Source organism: Acinonyx jubatus, chromosome B4 (assembly GCF_027475565.1).
Source record: "Acinonyx jubatus isolate Ajub_Pintada_27869175 chromosome B4, VMU_Ajub_asm_v1.0, whole genome shotgun sequence".
NCBI classification, from domain to species: domain Eukaryota; kingdom Metazoa; phylum Chordata; class Mammalia; order Carnivora; family Felidae; genus Acinonyx; species Acinonyx jubatus.
Window position 1 is genome coordinate 6,758,915 of NC_069387.1, and position 15,610 is coordinate 6,774,524.

Below are 15,610 nucleotides of genomic sequence, written 5' to 3' on the forward strand. Positions count from 1 at the left end.
GGTTAAGAGAGTAAATTTATGCTACATGCTTTTACTATAATTAAAAAAAATGCATATATAAGTACATATGTATATAAAACAATTAGCATTTCCATTTCTCATATTTCCTTCAAGTTCTTTTCTCTAAGAAATAATAACAGATACCACTGATGTCTCCTCCTTTCCCTTTCTCTGTCCCTCCCCTGGGAAATCATTATTGAAAATTAGTAGGCATTATTCCAATGCATGTTTTCATAGTTTCCCTACAAGCGTATACATCCACATACAATACAGTACTATTGTTTTGTGTGTTTAAAAATTATACTTTTCTTAATGTTTACTTGTTTTTAGAGAGGGGGAGGGGCAGAGAGAGTGGGGGAGGCACAGAGAAAGAGGCAGAGAATCCCAAGCAGGCTCCACGCTGTCAGCACAGAGCCCGACATGGGGCCCCAACTCACGAACCGTGAGATCACGACCTGAGCCAAAATGAAGAGTTGGACGCTAAGCCGACTGAGCCAGCCAAGCGCCAGTGACAGTGAATCTTATCCTTTTAATTTCTGCAGTAGCTTTTGCCCCAAGACCCTTCAAAAAGTCAGTGAGGGGACGCTGTGAGTAACGGCTGAGAAAGTCTCCTTTATAGGGTTGACCCTCTGATAGGCATGTGGCAGCCACAAAGCGTGGCTTGGTGACTCCCCTGTGGTTTTACTTGAGGGGCTCCCCAGCCCCCACTTAAACCACATGCCTGCACGTCACCTGCATCTATACATCCTGAGCATTTGGATGAATGTCACCCAAATGCCCATTATCAAGCGGGGAGAGTCTGGTGCCCAGGGTTCCCAGCTGTGAATCTCATTGGCTCCCACGTTCTCGGATCCTGTGTCCACGTAGGCGACCACTCAATCTTCCCGAGAAAGGTGGCCATGGAAAACAAGACGGATCACAGGAGCCTGTAGCCATCGGTCCCCCATGCTGGACACACTTCTCCTCTCTCTTAACTCTGCTGGAAATACAAGAGGTGCCTAAATAAATACTGACTTCTTTGCTTTCCCTCTAAACCCCTGCCATCAAAATTTCCAATGGATATAGAGTCCTAGAGGCCCCCCAGTCAGGTCCCCTCTTCCAGTCCGCTACCTTACCAGAGTGCGGACGACGTGAAATGTAGCGGGAAGCTCCAGGCCACCAGAAGCTGGGCCCAGGATAAGACACATTTGCTTTGTCACACAGTTCTTCCCCGGGCTGGGGCTGCCTAGTTCAGTCCTTCGCCGAAGAGGCCACATTTCTTATTTGTTGCAAGGAAAATAAAATTCTGCCAGGACTGGCTAATATATAAAATTTCCTCACTGTGTTGGTCTGAAATGTGGGTTTTATGTGCTATTCTTACAGGGAAAGTTTGGTGATAAAGCATAAAATCTAAGGTACATCATGACTTCCCTAAAGACAGCAGCAGCTCTAAATAGCATATGAAGGAAAACTTCATAAGGCGTTTAGCAAATATGTAAGGAAGTGTGCTGGCAGGTGCTGAATTAAGATTCACTGTCACAAATCTGAAAAATAGGAGAGGTAACTTCATGGATAAAAATGGTTCAATAAGTATTAAACTCTGGTTTTGTGTGTCCTAAATCTCATTGCATAGAAATCACACTTTAGTGATGAAAGTAATTCCTGGGGCACCTGGCTGGCTCAGTCGGTTAAGCGTCCAACTCTGGATTCCGGCTCAGGCCATGATCTCACAGTTCATGAGTTTGAGCCCCAAGAGGGGCTCTGCATGGACAGTGTGGAGCCTTCTTGGGATTCTCTCTCTCCCTCTCTCTCCCTCTCCCCTTCCCCCACACTCACACACACGTGCTCTCTTGCTCTCTCTCAAAATAAATAAATAAACATTAAAAAAAAAGGAATTCATAACTATAGCTAATGTTTATTGAGCCCTGAGTACATGGTGAGGATTTTATATGTGTTATTGTCCTTAATGCCGACGAGAACCATGTGAGAATGAGTGAGGGACCTGGCCTGCTGGGGCGGCTGTGACAGAATACCACTCAGGGTGGCTTACACATCAGACATTTTGATTTCTCACGGTTCTGGAGGCTGGGAAGTTTAAGACCAAGACTTAATCAGCCAACTGGGCTTCTGGTGAGTGCTCTCCCCCAGGCTTGCAGACAGGCTCCTTCTCACTGCATCCTGTGCGCTCGCCTGGCAGGGAGTGGGGGGTAGAGAGGGAGGGAGAGAACTCCCTGGTGTCTCTCCTTATAAAGACACTAATTCTATAGGATCGGGATTTTATGGGTTTTATGACCCTCTTTAAGCTTAATTATCTCCTCACAGACCCCATGTCCAAACACAGTTACCTTGAGGGTTAGGGCTTTAACATACGAATTTGGAGAGCACATAATCCAGTCCATAGTAGTGGGGAGCTTTCTCATTTTACTGATAAGACTCAAAGAGATTAGAAGTGAGGTCTCACAACTCGTAAGTGAAAGAACCAGAATTATGAACACAGGAAGCCAGACCCCAAAGCCCAATGTTCTTAACCATTATCCTACAGAAGAAAGGATAAATTGTTCATAAACCCTCCACCTAGGGACACCTAGGTCGCTGAGTCTGTTAATCGTCCAACTTTGGTTCAGGACAAGATCTCGCTGGTTAGTCAGTTCGAGCCCCACGTCGGGCTCTGTGCTGACAGCTCGGAGCCTGGAGCCTGCTTCCGGTGCTGTGTCTCCCTCTCTCTGCCCCTCCCCGGCTCATGCTCTGTCTCTCAAAAATAAATAAACATGAGAGGGAGGAGCCAAGATGGCGGCACAGCATGGAGGTTTTTCCTGTGTCTGGCATGCATGAAATGCAGCCAGACCAACACGGGACCATCCTGCACACCTAGAAAACTGACCTGAGGATTAACACGACAAGCTGCACAACCTGAACCACAGACCTTGGCAGGTACGCGGCGCGGAGAGGCAAACTGGGGGAGAGAGCGGAGGGCGGGGAGCCTCCGGAGAGAGGACGGAGACGGTGGGGGAGGGGCGAATACGGGAAAAGCATCCCCCTCAAAAGCAGCTGGAGAGAAGGTGGAAAAAAGGAAACAGCCACAGGGACTGAACCTAAAAAGGAGAAAGGAGAGGGTTTAAGTGCCATTAAGACCATAAGCAGGGGGCGCGCAGAGGCTGCAGCCCCCGCAGCTCCATACCTGGCGGTGCTCTGGTGGGAGGGGTGAATCCCCAGGAGCGGAGTGGGGTCTGGGAGTCTTGGGGCCACATGGGGAGCGGCGGTTCCCCTGCTGGGAGGACACCTGGTAGAAGCTGTGTGGCTCCCCGCCACCAAAGGCAAGGCCCCAGGGGACCCGGGAGAACACCACATTCGCTCAGCTGGAAACAAGGTCGCTGGGGGTGGAGCCTGGCGCCAGGCGTGTGTTGCGATTTGCCCTCATCCCGGAGGCGCTGCTGCTACACTGCCTCGAGAACTTTTTCTGGGGCGGGCTGGCATCCGGCCGCAGTTTTGGGGCAGCAGCGGCAGCAGCCTGGTACCGCGAACATTCCTGGGTGTGGCCGGCACCCGGCCATCCATCGCTGGTGAGAGCCTCCCGCAGACGGGCGGGACAGGTCAAAGCCGCCCTCCCTCACAAGTAAGCGGTTGGGAGAAACAGCCGCATCGGAGACAAAACTCGGGAGAGAGGTACTACTCGGGGCTCGGTCACCGACTGGGTGAAAGCGGGGAGTGGATGGAAGCCGGAGACAAAGGTCGGGAGCGCGATTGCTGATGGGGAGAACAGAATTCTGGTACCAGAGACTCATTGCTGGGGGACACCATTTTCACCGCTATCACGCATGCGCGTACACACACCTACACGCTCCGCAACGATCCACCCCAGGAGGCGAGCAGTGCCACCTAGTGGAGAGCGGAGCTGTTACACCAAGCCCCGCCCACCTGGGCCAACCTCGCTCTTCAGGAACACAAGTCTCTCCGCCTGCTTAATTCATGAACTATAAAGCGCTTCATAGTCTGACTTCTAGGGGAAAATGAAGTAATTTCAGTTGTATTTCAGTCTGTTCACCGGTCCATCTATTCAATTTTCCTTCTTTCTCTTTTCTTTTTTTTTTTTTTTTTGCTTTTTTCTCTTTTTTGTTTCTTTTTCTTGAAAACAGAAAGAGAAAAAATTCATTTTTATTGTCAATTTTTATTAAAAATTTTTTTCTTTCATTTTTTTCTACTATAGTTTTTACTTTCGTGCAAATTTTTTCAAATTCCATTTTACTTCCATCATTTCATTTTAGCCTACTTCAGTGTATTCATTTTTTTCAAATTTTCAAACGATTTCCTTTTTTTCTTCTTTCTCATTTTTTCTCTAATCTATCAAGCCCCTTTCAACATCCAGACCAAAACACACCTAGGATCTAGCATCATTTATTTGATTTTGTGTGTGTGTATTTTATTTTAATTTTTTAATTTTAATTTTTTTAATTTTAATTTTTTTTACCTCATTAATTCCTTTTCTCCCATCAAAATGACAAAATGAAGGAATTCACCCCAAAAGAAAGAGCATGAAGAAACGACAGTCAGGGACTTAACCAACACAGATACAAGCAAGATGTCTGAACCAGAATTTAGAATCATGATAATAAGAATCCTAGCTGGAGTTGAAAACAGATCAGAATCCCCTTCTGTGGAGATAAAAGAAGTAAAAGCTAGTCAGGATGAAATAAAAAATGCTATAACTAAGCTGAAATCTCGAATGGATGTTGTGGCGGCAAAGATGGATGTGGCAGAACAGAGAATCAGCGATATAGAGGACAAACTTATAGAGAATAATGGAGCAGAAAAAAGAGGTAGATTAAGGCAAAAAAGCACGATTTAAGAATTAGAGAAATCGGTGACTCATTTAAAAGGAACAACGTCAGAATCATAGGGGTCCCAGAAGAGGAAGAGAGAGAAATAGGGGTGGAAGGGTTATGTGAGCAAATCATAGCGGAAAACTTTCCTAACCTGGGGAAAGACACAGACAGCAAAATCCAGGAAGCACAGAGGACCCCCATTAGATTCAACAAAAACCGACCATCAACAAGGCATATCGTAGTCAAATTCACAAAATACTCAAGGCAAAGAGAGAATCATGAAAGCAGCAAGGGGGAAAAAGTCCTTAACCTACAAGGGAAGGCAGATCAGGTCTATCCGGGATCAGACCTATCTACAGAAAGTCGGCAGGCCAGAAAGGAGTGGCAGGGTATATTCAAAGTCCTGAATCAGAAAACTCTTCAGCCAAGAATTCTTTATCCAGCAAGGCTGGCATTCAAAATAGAAGGAGAGAGAAAAAGTGTCCCAGACAAACAAAAATTAGAGTTTGTGACCACCAACCCAGCCCTGCAAGAAATTTTAAGGGGGACTCTCTGAGAGGAGAAAAGATGAAAAAAACAAACAAATAAATAAATAAAGACCAAAAGTAACAAAGACTAGAAAGGACCAGAAAACACCGCCAGAAACTCCAACTCTACAAGCAACATACTGGTAATAAATTCATATCTTTCAGTTCTCACTCAAAATGTCAATGGACTCAATGCTCCAATCAAAAGACATAGGGTAACAGAACGGATAAGAAAACAAGATCCAACTATATGCTGTGTACAAGAGACCCACTTTAGACCTAAAGACACCTTCAGGTTGAAAATAAGGGGATGGAGAACCATCTATCATGCTAATGGTCGCCAAAAGAAAGCCGAAGTAGCCATACTTATATCAGACAACCAAGACTTTAAAATAAAGACTGTATCAAGAGATGAAGAAGGGCATTATATCATAATTAAGGGGTCTATCCACCAAGAAGACCTAACGATTGTGAACATTTATGTTCCAAATGTGGAGCACCCAAATATATAAATTAATTAATCACAAACATAAAGAAACTCATTGATAGTAATACCATAATAGTAGGGGACTTCAACACCCCACTCACAGCAATGGACAGATCATCTAATCAAAAAATCAACAAGGAAACAATAGCTTTGAATGACATACTGGACCAGGTGGACTTAACAGATGTATTCAGAACATTTCATCCTAACGCAGCGGAATATACATTGTTCTCCAGTGCACATGGAACATTCCCCAGAATAGACCACATACTGGGACACAAATCAGCCCTCAACAAGTACAAAAAGATCAAGATCGTATCATGCATATTTTCAGACCACAGTGCTATGAAACTGGAAATCAACCACAAGAAAAAATTTGGAAAGGTAACAAATGCTTGGAGACTAAAGAAATCCTACTAAAGAATGACTGGGCTAACCAAGAAGTTAAAGAGGAAATTAAAAAGTTCATGGAAGCCAATGAAAATGATAGCACCACAACCCAAAACCTCTGGGATGCAGCAAAGGCAGTCATAACAGGAAAGTATATAGCAATCCAGGCCTTCCTAAAGAAGGAAGAAAGATCTCAGATACACAACCTAACCTTATGCCTTAAAGAGCTGGAAAAAGAACAGCAAAGAAAACCCAAAACCAGCAGAAGACAGGAAATAATGAAGATTAGAGCAGAAATGAATGCTATCAAAATAAAAAAACAAAAACAAAAAAACAGTAGAAAAGATCAATGAAACCCGAAGCTGGTTCTCTGAAAGAATTAACACAATTGATAAACTGCTAGCCAGTTGGATCAAAAAGTAAAAGGAAAGGACCCAAATAAATAAAATCAAGAATGAAAGAGGAGAGATCACAACCAACACAGCAGAAATAAAAACAATAATAAGAGAATAATATGAGCAATTATATGTCAATAAAATGGGCAATCTGGAAGAAATGGACAAATTCCTAGAAACATATACACTGCCAAAATGGAAACAGGAAGAAATAGAAAATTTGAACAGACCCATAACCAGTAAAGAAATAGAATTAGTAATCAAAAATCTCCAAAAAAATAAGAGTCCAGGGCCAGATGGCTTTCCAGGGGAATTCTACCAAACATTTAAGGAAGAGTTAACACCTATTCTCTCAAAGCTGTTCCAAAAAATAGAAATGGAAGGAAAACTTTCAAACTCTTTCTAAGAAACCAGCATTACCTTGATTCCAAAACCAGAGACCCCACTAAAAAGGAGAACTATAAACCAATTTCCCTGATGAACATGGATGCAAAAATCCTCAACAAGATATTAGCCACCGAGATCCAACAATACATTAAAAAAGTTATTCACCACGACCAAGTGGGATTTATACCTGGGATGCAGGGCTGGTTCAATATCTGCAAAACAATCAATGTGATTCATCACATCAATAAAAGAAAGGACAAAAACCATATGATCCTCTCAATAGATGCAGAGAAAGCATTTGACAAAATACAGTATCCTTTCTTGATAAAAACCTTCAAGAAAGTAGGGATAGAAGGATCATACCTCAAGATCATAAAATCCATATAAGAAAGACCCAATGCTAATATCATCCTCAATGGGGAAAAACTGAGAGCTTCCTCCCTAAGGTCAGGAACAAGACAGGGATGTCCACTCTCACCACTGTTATTCAATATGGTATTAGAAGTCTTAGCTTCTGCAATCAGACAACACAAAGAAGTAAAAGGCATCCAAATCAGCCAGGAGGAGGTCAAACTTTCACTCTTTGCAGATGACATGATACTCTATATAGAAAACCCAAAAGACTCCACCAAAAAACTGCCAGAACTGATTCATGAATTCAGCAAAGTTGCAGGATATAAAATCAATATGCAGAAATCGGTTGCATTCCTATACAACAACATTGAAGCAACAGAAAGAGAAATCAATCCCATTTACAATTGCACCAAAAACCATAAGATACATAGGAATAAATCTAACCAAAGAGGTGAGAATCTATACACTGAAAACTATAAAAAGCTTATGAGAGAAATTGAAGAAGACACAAAAAAATGGAAAAAGATTCCATGCTCCTGGATAGGAAGAACAAATATTGTTAAAATGTCAATACTACCTAAAGCAATCTACATATTCAATGCAATCCCTATCAAAAGAACACCAGCATTCTTCACAGAGCTAGAACAAACAATCCTAACAGGATTTTCCTAACCAGAAAAGACCCTGAATAGCCAAAGCAATCTTGAAAAAGAAAACCAAAGCAGGAGGCATCACAATCCCGGACTTCAAGCTCTACTGCAAAGCTATAATCATCAAGACAGTATGGTACTGGCACAAGAACAGACACTCAGATCAATGGAACAGAACAGAGAACCCAGAAATGGACCCACAAACGTATGGCCAACTAATCTTTGACAAAGCAGGAAAGAATATCATTGGAATAAAGACAGTCTCTTCAGCAAATGGTGCTGGGAAAACTGGACAGCGACATGCAGAAGAATGAACCTGGACCACTTTCTTACACCATACACAAAAATAAACTCAAAGTGGATGAAAGACCTCAATGTAAGACAGGAAGCCATCAAAATCCTCAGGAGAAAGCAGGCAAAAACCTCTTTGATCTTGGCCGCGGCAACTTCTTACTCAACACGTCTCCGGAGGCAAGGGAAACAAAAGCAAAAATGAACTCCTGGGACCTCATCAAAATGAAAATCTTCTGCACAGCGAAGGAAACAATCAGCAAAACTAAAAGGCAACTGACAGACTGGGAGAAGATATTTGCAAACGACATGTCAGATAAAGGGTTATACAAAATGTATAAAGAAGTTATCAAACTCAACACCCAAAAAACAAATAATCCAGTGAAGAAATGGGCAAAAGACATGAATAGAAACTTCTCCAAAGAAGACATCCAGATGGCCAACCGATACATGAGAAAATGCTCCACATCACTCATCATCAGGGAAATACAAATCAAAACCACAATGAGATACCACCTCACACCTGTCAGAATGGCTAACATAAACAACTCAGGCAACAACAGATATTGGCGAGGATGTGGAGAAAGGGGATCTCTTTGGCACTGCTGGTGGGACTGCAAGCTGGTGCAGCCACTCTAGAAAACAGCATGGAGGTTCTGCAAAAAACTAAAAATAGAACTACTCTACGACCCAGCAATTGCACTACTAGGTATTTATTCAACGGATACAGATATACTGTTTTGAAGGGATGCATGCACCCTAATGTTTATAGCAGCACTATCAACAATATGGTAAGAGCCCAAGTGTCCATCGATGGATGAATGGATAAAGAAGATGTGGTACATATGTACAATGGGGTATTACTCGGCCATCAAAAAGAATGAAATCTTGCCATTTGCAACAACATGGATGGAACTAGAGGGTATTATGCTAAGCGAAATTAGTCAGAGAAAGACCAATATCATATGACTTCACTCATATGAGGACTTTAAGAGACAAAACAGATGAACATAAGGGAAGGGAAGCAAAAATAATATAAAAACAGAAGAGAACAAACTGAGGGTTACAGGAGGGGTTGTGGGAGGGGGGATGGGCTAAATGGGTCAGGGGCACTAAGGAATCTTCTCCCAAAATCATTGTTGCACTATATACTAACTAATTTGGATGTAAATTAAAAAATAAACTTAAATAAAAAATAAATAAGTAAATAAACATTAAAATATATGTCTATATAAAAATAAATAAATAAACATTAAATTTTTTTTTTAAAGAACCTCCACCTAAACACTACATTTTAGTCACCAAGACTTCGTGGCTATTTGCCAACTGCCCAGTTTTTATAGCTGTAAATGCAAGTCTTCACCCATCTGCAAGCTGTTCGTTGTTACTCAGCAATAATCAGCGCATGCACTTCTATACATCAAAAGTACCCGCTTGCTAAGTGACATAAATACAGAGCATTTCACGTGAGCATCTTACTATCGGTCCTCAATGCGGCTGCCTTGGCTTAGAGCTCCATGCCTCCCCTGCGCGTGAGCACCTCCGCTGCCTCAGAAACTTCCATTTCCGTCATCCTCGCTTCACCTGAAGTGAACTTTATAAAACGTGTTTTGTCTTGCTTCTGTCCTTCTAAAAATCCTCGTTGGACTCCCAACGCCCAGAGCACAACGTTGAGAGTCCCTTCGTGCGGCGTATCAGGCTCTCTTGCACCTGGGCCCCTGGCCATCTCCTGCCAGACCGAGGGACGCCCATCGCCCCGAATGCCCCGGCCGCCTCTGCACCCCCTATGCTCCCTTCCTGGGTGGCATTCTCCCACGGTCAGCCTGGACAAATCCTGCCCGTCCTCCTAGACCCACGGAAGCGACGTCTCCTCTGTGAAATGGGCGTCTTTCCCGAAGGGAGTTGGCCATACCTTCCAGAACCACGTCCTCTTCTCCAGTTTATCACAGGTTGCTGAGTGCTGTCTGCCCTTCCCACATCCTTGTGCACCGCCACGCTGAGCCACTTGACAGTCAGTCTCCATCAGGGTGTTTATGGTACATGAACTAGTTCGTTAACCCAACGCGCGGCTCTCTTAGCCCCTGATCGTTTCTCCCTTTGCCGTTTGTCCATATTTCACTGGTATAAACTTTTTATAAAATTTTCCCTTTGTATCACTTCCCGGGAATTTGTTTCTGGGGTAGAGATAGTGTGGCAAGATTTTAGAGCTCGTGGCTTATATTTGTACCACGTTGGTCACCAGACAGACGGAGCAAGTCTCTGTGCCACCAAGCAATCCGTGATCATCCGTTTCTCTACAGCTCCCGGTACCGTTTGTAAGACTCTGAGTTGTATTTTGGTGTAATACAGCGGTCCCCCCCCCCTCCCCACCCCTTATCCAGAGTTCCAGTTTCCCGGTTTTGGTTTCCCGCCATCTCAACCACGATCTAGAAGAGGATCTTCAGAAGGTCAGAAGGTCAACAGCAGCCTCACGCTACATGTGACCCCTGCGTCACCTCACTTCATCTAATCACGTAGGCATTTTGTCATTTCACGCCATGGCAAGAAGGGTGAGTGCAGGACCGTAAGGCATTTTGAGAGAGAGAAGAGAGAGACCACACGTACAGACAGAACTTCACTCTCTTGTTAAATTGCTCTATGTTATTGTTAGTTACTGTTGCTCCTCTCTTACTCTGCCGAACTTGTAAGTTAAACTTGATCGTGGGTATGTATGTAGAGGAACCAACAGCGTACATAAGGCTCAGTACTATCCACGGTTTCAAGCATCCACTGAGGATCTTGGAACTTGTCCCCACGGATATCAGAGGACTAAAGTATGTGTTTGATGGTAAATTAAAGCCGCTTTTGTTTTCCATCTGAGTATTGTTTAACCCGTGTAATGTAACGTCTACATTTCCTTCTATGTCATGTCTTTGCTCATCTAGGAGCCACATCTTCTGTGAGGTTTGCCAGCCTCAGCCCGTGTTCCCGTCCTGCCTCCGCCACCTTGAACAAGTCACTTAACCTCTCTGAACCTCCGTGCCCTCCTCTATAAAGGACAGGTAAAGACAGATTGCAGCTTTCGTCGGTCCTAGTAAACCTTAACCAGTTTTGCTAATCATGTGTATTTTACTCGTTCTACTGTTTCCTTTTTTAGGTGTCTCAAAAAAGGCCCAGCACGTAGTAGGCTAGCCAGTTTTCATTACTCTTTTTAACATGAAATTCTTTGAATAATTTACATTTTTGTTGTATATCACATGAGGTACGGATTACAGTTGATTCTTTTTCATACCACTATCAAATTGTTCCAGGAGCATTTATGAAGGACTGAATTCATTCCCTAGTGTTTTGTTGCTACGGGTCTGTAATATATTCTATATGACATGTATTTCTGGACTCACTATTTTATTCCATTGATCAGCATCTATACTTTTAAGCATCACACCATAGGTGTTTTTTAACTTGTGCTTTGTAATGAACTTTAAAACCTAAAACATGGGGCATAATTCTTAGTGGTTTCAAACCATGTTTCTTTGACTTTTGTCTTTTCATCCCGTAGAGTTTTCCAGTTCTATAAACTCCTTTATTTTACCAAAGTTTAAGATGGTTCTTGTTATAAATCTCTGTCCTGACTTAAATGTCTATGTGCTTTTGATACACTTAGTAAAAAGGTACTTCTTTTGTGCCATTTCTAGGGCAATCACTAGTAAAGAAAAATGTAACTGATTTTGCGGGTTCACTTGTGTACCATGCTATTTGGTAAACAGATTTGCTACTTCTAGTAAATTTTTTAATGAGAGTCTCTAAATTTTCTACATTAGGAATCACACCCTCAGCAAAAACAAATCTTGTGGTTTCTCTTTTTAGGAGAAGTGACTTTTCTGCATAGTGTTTCTTGATTTTTTCCAGTTTGAGTCTTGGTTGTATACATGTGTGCGCGCGCGCACACACACGCACATGCACTCTTCCTGCATATTAAAAAAAAAAGCTTCCTGAGATTAATGTTTTAAGCACTTTCACCTGAAATAGATTTTGTAATTTATTGAGTGACTTCTCAATAGCTATTGAGAGTGAGAAATTTTTAGTATTTTTGTTGCTGAAGTTTTAGTTTGATAAATTTTCTTATGTAATAACAGCCTCAATCACCTAGGCAAATCCCCTTTTCACTCCAATGGATTATTCTTTCCTGGTATGAAAATGTGGTCCAGGATAATATTTATTATTTTTAGTAAGGTAAATTGGTTGTAAAATTTTTTTAGTGTGTAATTCAGATTTGTGGGTGAAAACAACATCTACTTCATTGAATTAATTAAAAACCACACTGTCACTTTCAGTACGTTGTCCAGATATTGTATATCGTGTGAAGTTCCAAAAAGTGGTCAGGCTCAATTATTTTTTTATGTAATTTTTCTATTTCTCTCTCCGTTTTTTTGTTCTGTTTACCTCTATATTATGGGCCATTTTTAATAAATATTTTACATTTAATGTAAATGAATTTGACACACTGGTCAATTCATATTGATACTCTACATCTTGGGGCACCTGGGTGGCTCAGTCCGTTAAGCATCCAACTTCAGCTCATGTCATGATCTCCTGGTTCGTGACTTCAAGCCCCACATCAGGCTCTGTGCTGACAGCTCAGAGCCTGGAGCCTGCTTCGGATTCTATGTCTCCCTCTCTCTCTCTGCCTCTCCCCTGCTCACGCTATCTCTCAAAAATAAACATTAAAAAAAATTCACAAAAAATACCGTATGCCTCATCTTCACTTTTAAATTGTTTTCACATATTCTGCATTTGTTAATCAGATTGATGGATCACTGTCTTCCAATTTAAAAACGTATTTTATTATCATTTTTTTCTCCAAACTGTTGATTTCTTTTTTTTTTAAATTTTTTAGTGTTTATTTATTTTTGAGAGATAGCAAGAGACAGAGTGCGAGAGGGGAAGGGACAGAGAGAGAGAGAGACAGACCCAGGATCCAAAGCAGTCTCCAGGCTCTGAGCTGTCAGCACAGAGCCCGACGTGGGGATCAAACTCATGAACCACGAGATATGACCTGAGCCGAAGTGGGACACTTAACCGACTGAGCCACCCAGGTGCCCCTCCAAATTGTTAATTTCTAATCTTAAACTTAATTCTCTCTTCTGACTTTCTTTTTGTTATGATTTGCTACATCTATTTTAACCTGACACCCCCTTTGTAACACCCTCGTTGTTTTTAAGTCTTTGAAATGAACAGAATTTTAATGCAATATCAACTTTTAGTCTGTTTTTGTCTCATTGAGATGAAGTGTCTCATGGAGATGGCGTATGGTTGACTTTTTTTTTAATTGTCAATTTTTTTTAATTTAATTTGCATTGTATATTCTACTTGAAACTACACTTCGAATGATTTTTGGCATGTGCATGGATATTATAAATAAAATTGTAGTTTTTTTATGTACCATCCTGCATATTTCAATATAAATTTCTCTTCGGGGCATTGTTTTTGACTTTCTTTCTTCCTTTACATTGTTTCTGAAATAAACTTTTAAACCATTTCCCTTTAAACAAAATCCACGGCTGTCTCAGACAATGGCCGTGTGTTCGATGTAACTCTCACAGTGAGTCTCTGGGTTCGAGGGAAGCTGCTGGGTGTGCTCAGAATAGGATCCCCTGGAAAGAGCTCTCCAGCATCACGTGTCTGAGGCCAAAGCAGATTTCCTCGTTCCATGCAGGTGCAGGTTCCCCCGTGGGAGTGGACTTTAGAGAGTGGTCATTTCCAGCTACAAGTCCAAGGCCAGGTGTTAGATCCCAGAACATTAGGCAGGAAGCCATGGGTTCTACTCTGAGAAGGAAAACCAGAAAAGGCATGGGGGCTCAGGTCCCCTGCTGACCAAACTGGGGTCCACGGCATGACCCTTGTTCAAGCAGACATCTGGAATAGAAACTCAAGAGAAAGACTCATCAAGTAGACTTACCATGCAGGTTGGGGACTTCAGGTGAATTCTAGTCTAGATTCACACCTGGAACACTGGATCCCAGTGATGGACGGCAGGTTACCTCTCCTAAGCCTGTGTGGTCATGGAGAGCAAAGTGCTTGGGGTCAGGCCAACCTTGCTGGATCTGTGTCTCCACTTACCGTAAGATGTGGAATAAATTACTTAGCCTTATTTTCCTCCATTATAAAGGAGGATAAATATAGCACATACCTTGCACGGTTCTTGTATAGATTCAAAAAAAAAAAGAGAGAGAGTTAAAGATAATAAGTAAAAAGCCTGACACCACAAAGGCTCAGTACCTCTTAGCTGACATTATCTTATTATCTCCAGACCACAAATGGGAAGCAGTCATCCACAGTGTTTCCAGACTGGGTTTTCTCTGATTCTGGAACTGAGGAGAATTAATTTTTCCACGGACCTGAGTGAGGCTGATCAGGGACAGCCACAAGAACAGATACTGTCCTCTGAGTCAAAGACACTCATGAAATATCCCCACTAAAGAGCGTGCCTTTGTACCTGGCACGGCTGTGTGCCCGGTGCTTTACTGCAGTGGATCTTCAGTTATCAGAGACAGAGGGCAACAGGTTAGCAGTGAATGCTTTGCTCAGAAAACCATTGTGTTTCTTTCTCCGCTTGTGCTAAACTTCTCCTGCTTTCATTTGAATAAAAGGGCTTCGTTTCCAGAAACTCTACACTGACGCTATTTCTCTGACTCTCTTTCTCCATATAGTTCCCCACCTGGTCCGTGAAAGAGGATGATGCTGATCTTCAGGTCCCTCTGATTCTGAGATGAACAGAAATCAGCAAAAGGCAAAGAAAGCACATCCATCTGACCCTGACTTGTCCTCACAGCTCACTGACTACCTCTGGCTTTGCTGTTTGAATAACCTCTGGGTGTCCGATCCACCCCCACAGCGCAAGTTTGAACTCCAGAACAAATATTTGTCCCGTTTTTGAACAAAGTTTGAGAGCTTTCTTCTCCTTTTTTCTTCTTTTAAAAAACGCACTCTTCTGCTGTTCCTTTGAACTGGGCTCAGCGAGGAGTGGAATTCTCCTGAGACCCTGCACGGAGAGCTTGGCAAAGCCACCCAGCAAAATGAGTCGACTCACGTGCCTTCTCGTCTGCTTCTTCGTTTCTGTGACACGAGGCTTCGAAATCCCCACCAGTGGACTTCCAGAAGTAAGTACTTCCAGAAAACCCCTTGTTGTTGCCCTGTGCGTTTGCCCAGTAGTCTGTGGCCATTGCTATTTAAGGACTGTGGTCTGTGCGGAAAGGATATTTGTGGTAAAATTCATCTGGGTAGGAGTGTTCGCTTTTCTAATTACTGGAATGTGTACTTACCTTTGAAAGCATTAATGGGATTTGCATGA

At 42.5% G+C, this 15,610-nt stretch overlaps 1 protein-coding gene across 1 annotated transcript in view; it reads left to right on the plus strand.

Moving 5' to 3' along the window:
* Positions 1-15,207: 15,207 nt before the first annotated feature.
* ITIH2 (inter-alpha-trypsin inhibitor heavy chain 2) overlaps positions 15,208-15,610 on the plus strand; it is a 37,245-nt gene continuing 36,842 nt past the window's right edge. Inside the window, exon 1 of the mRNA XM_015079450.3 lies at positions 15,208-15,419. Within this exon, the coding sequence (XP_014934936.2) occupies positions 15,336-15,419 (84 nt within the window). The 5' untranslated portion in view covers positions 15,208-15,335. The remainder of the gene's footprint in view (positions 15,420-15,610) is intronic.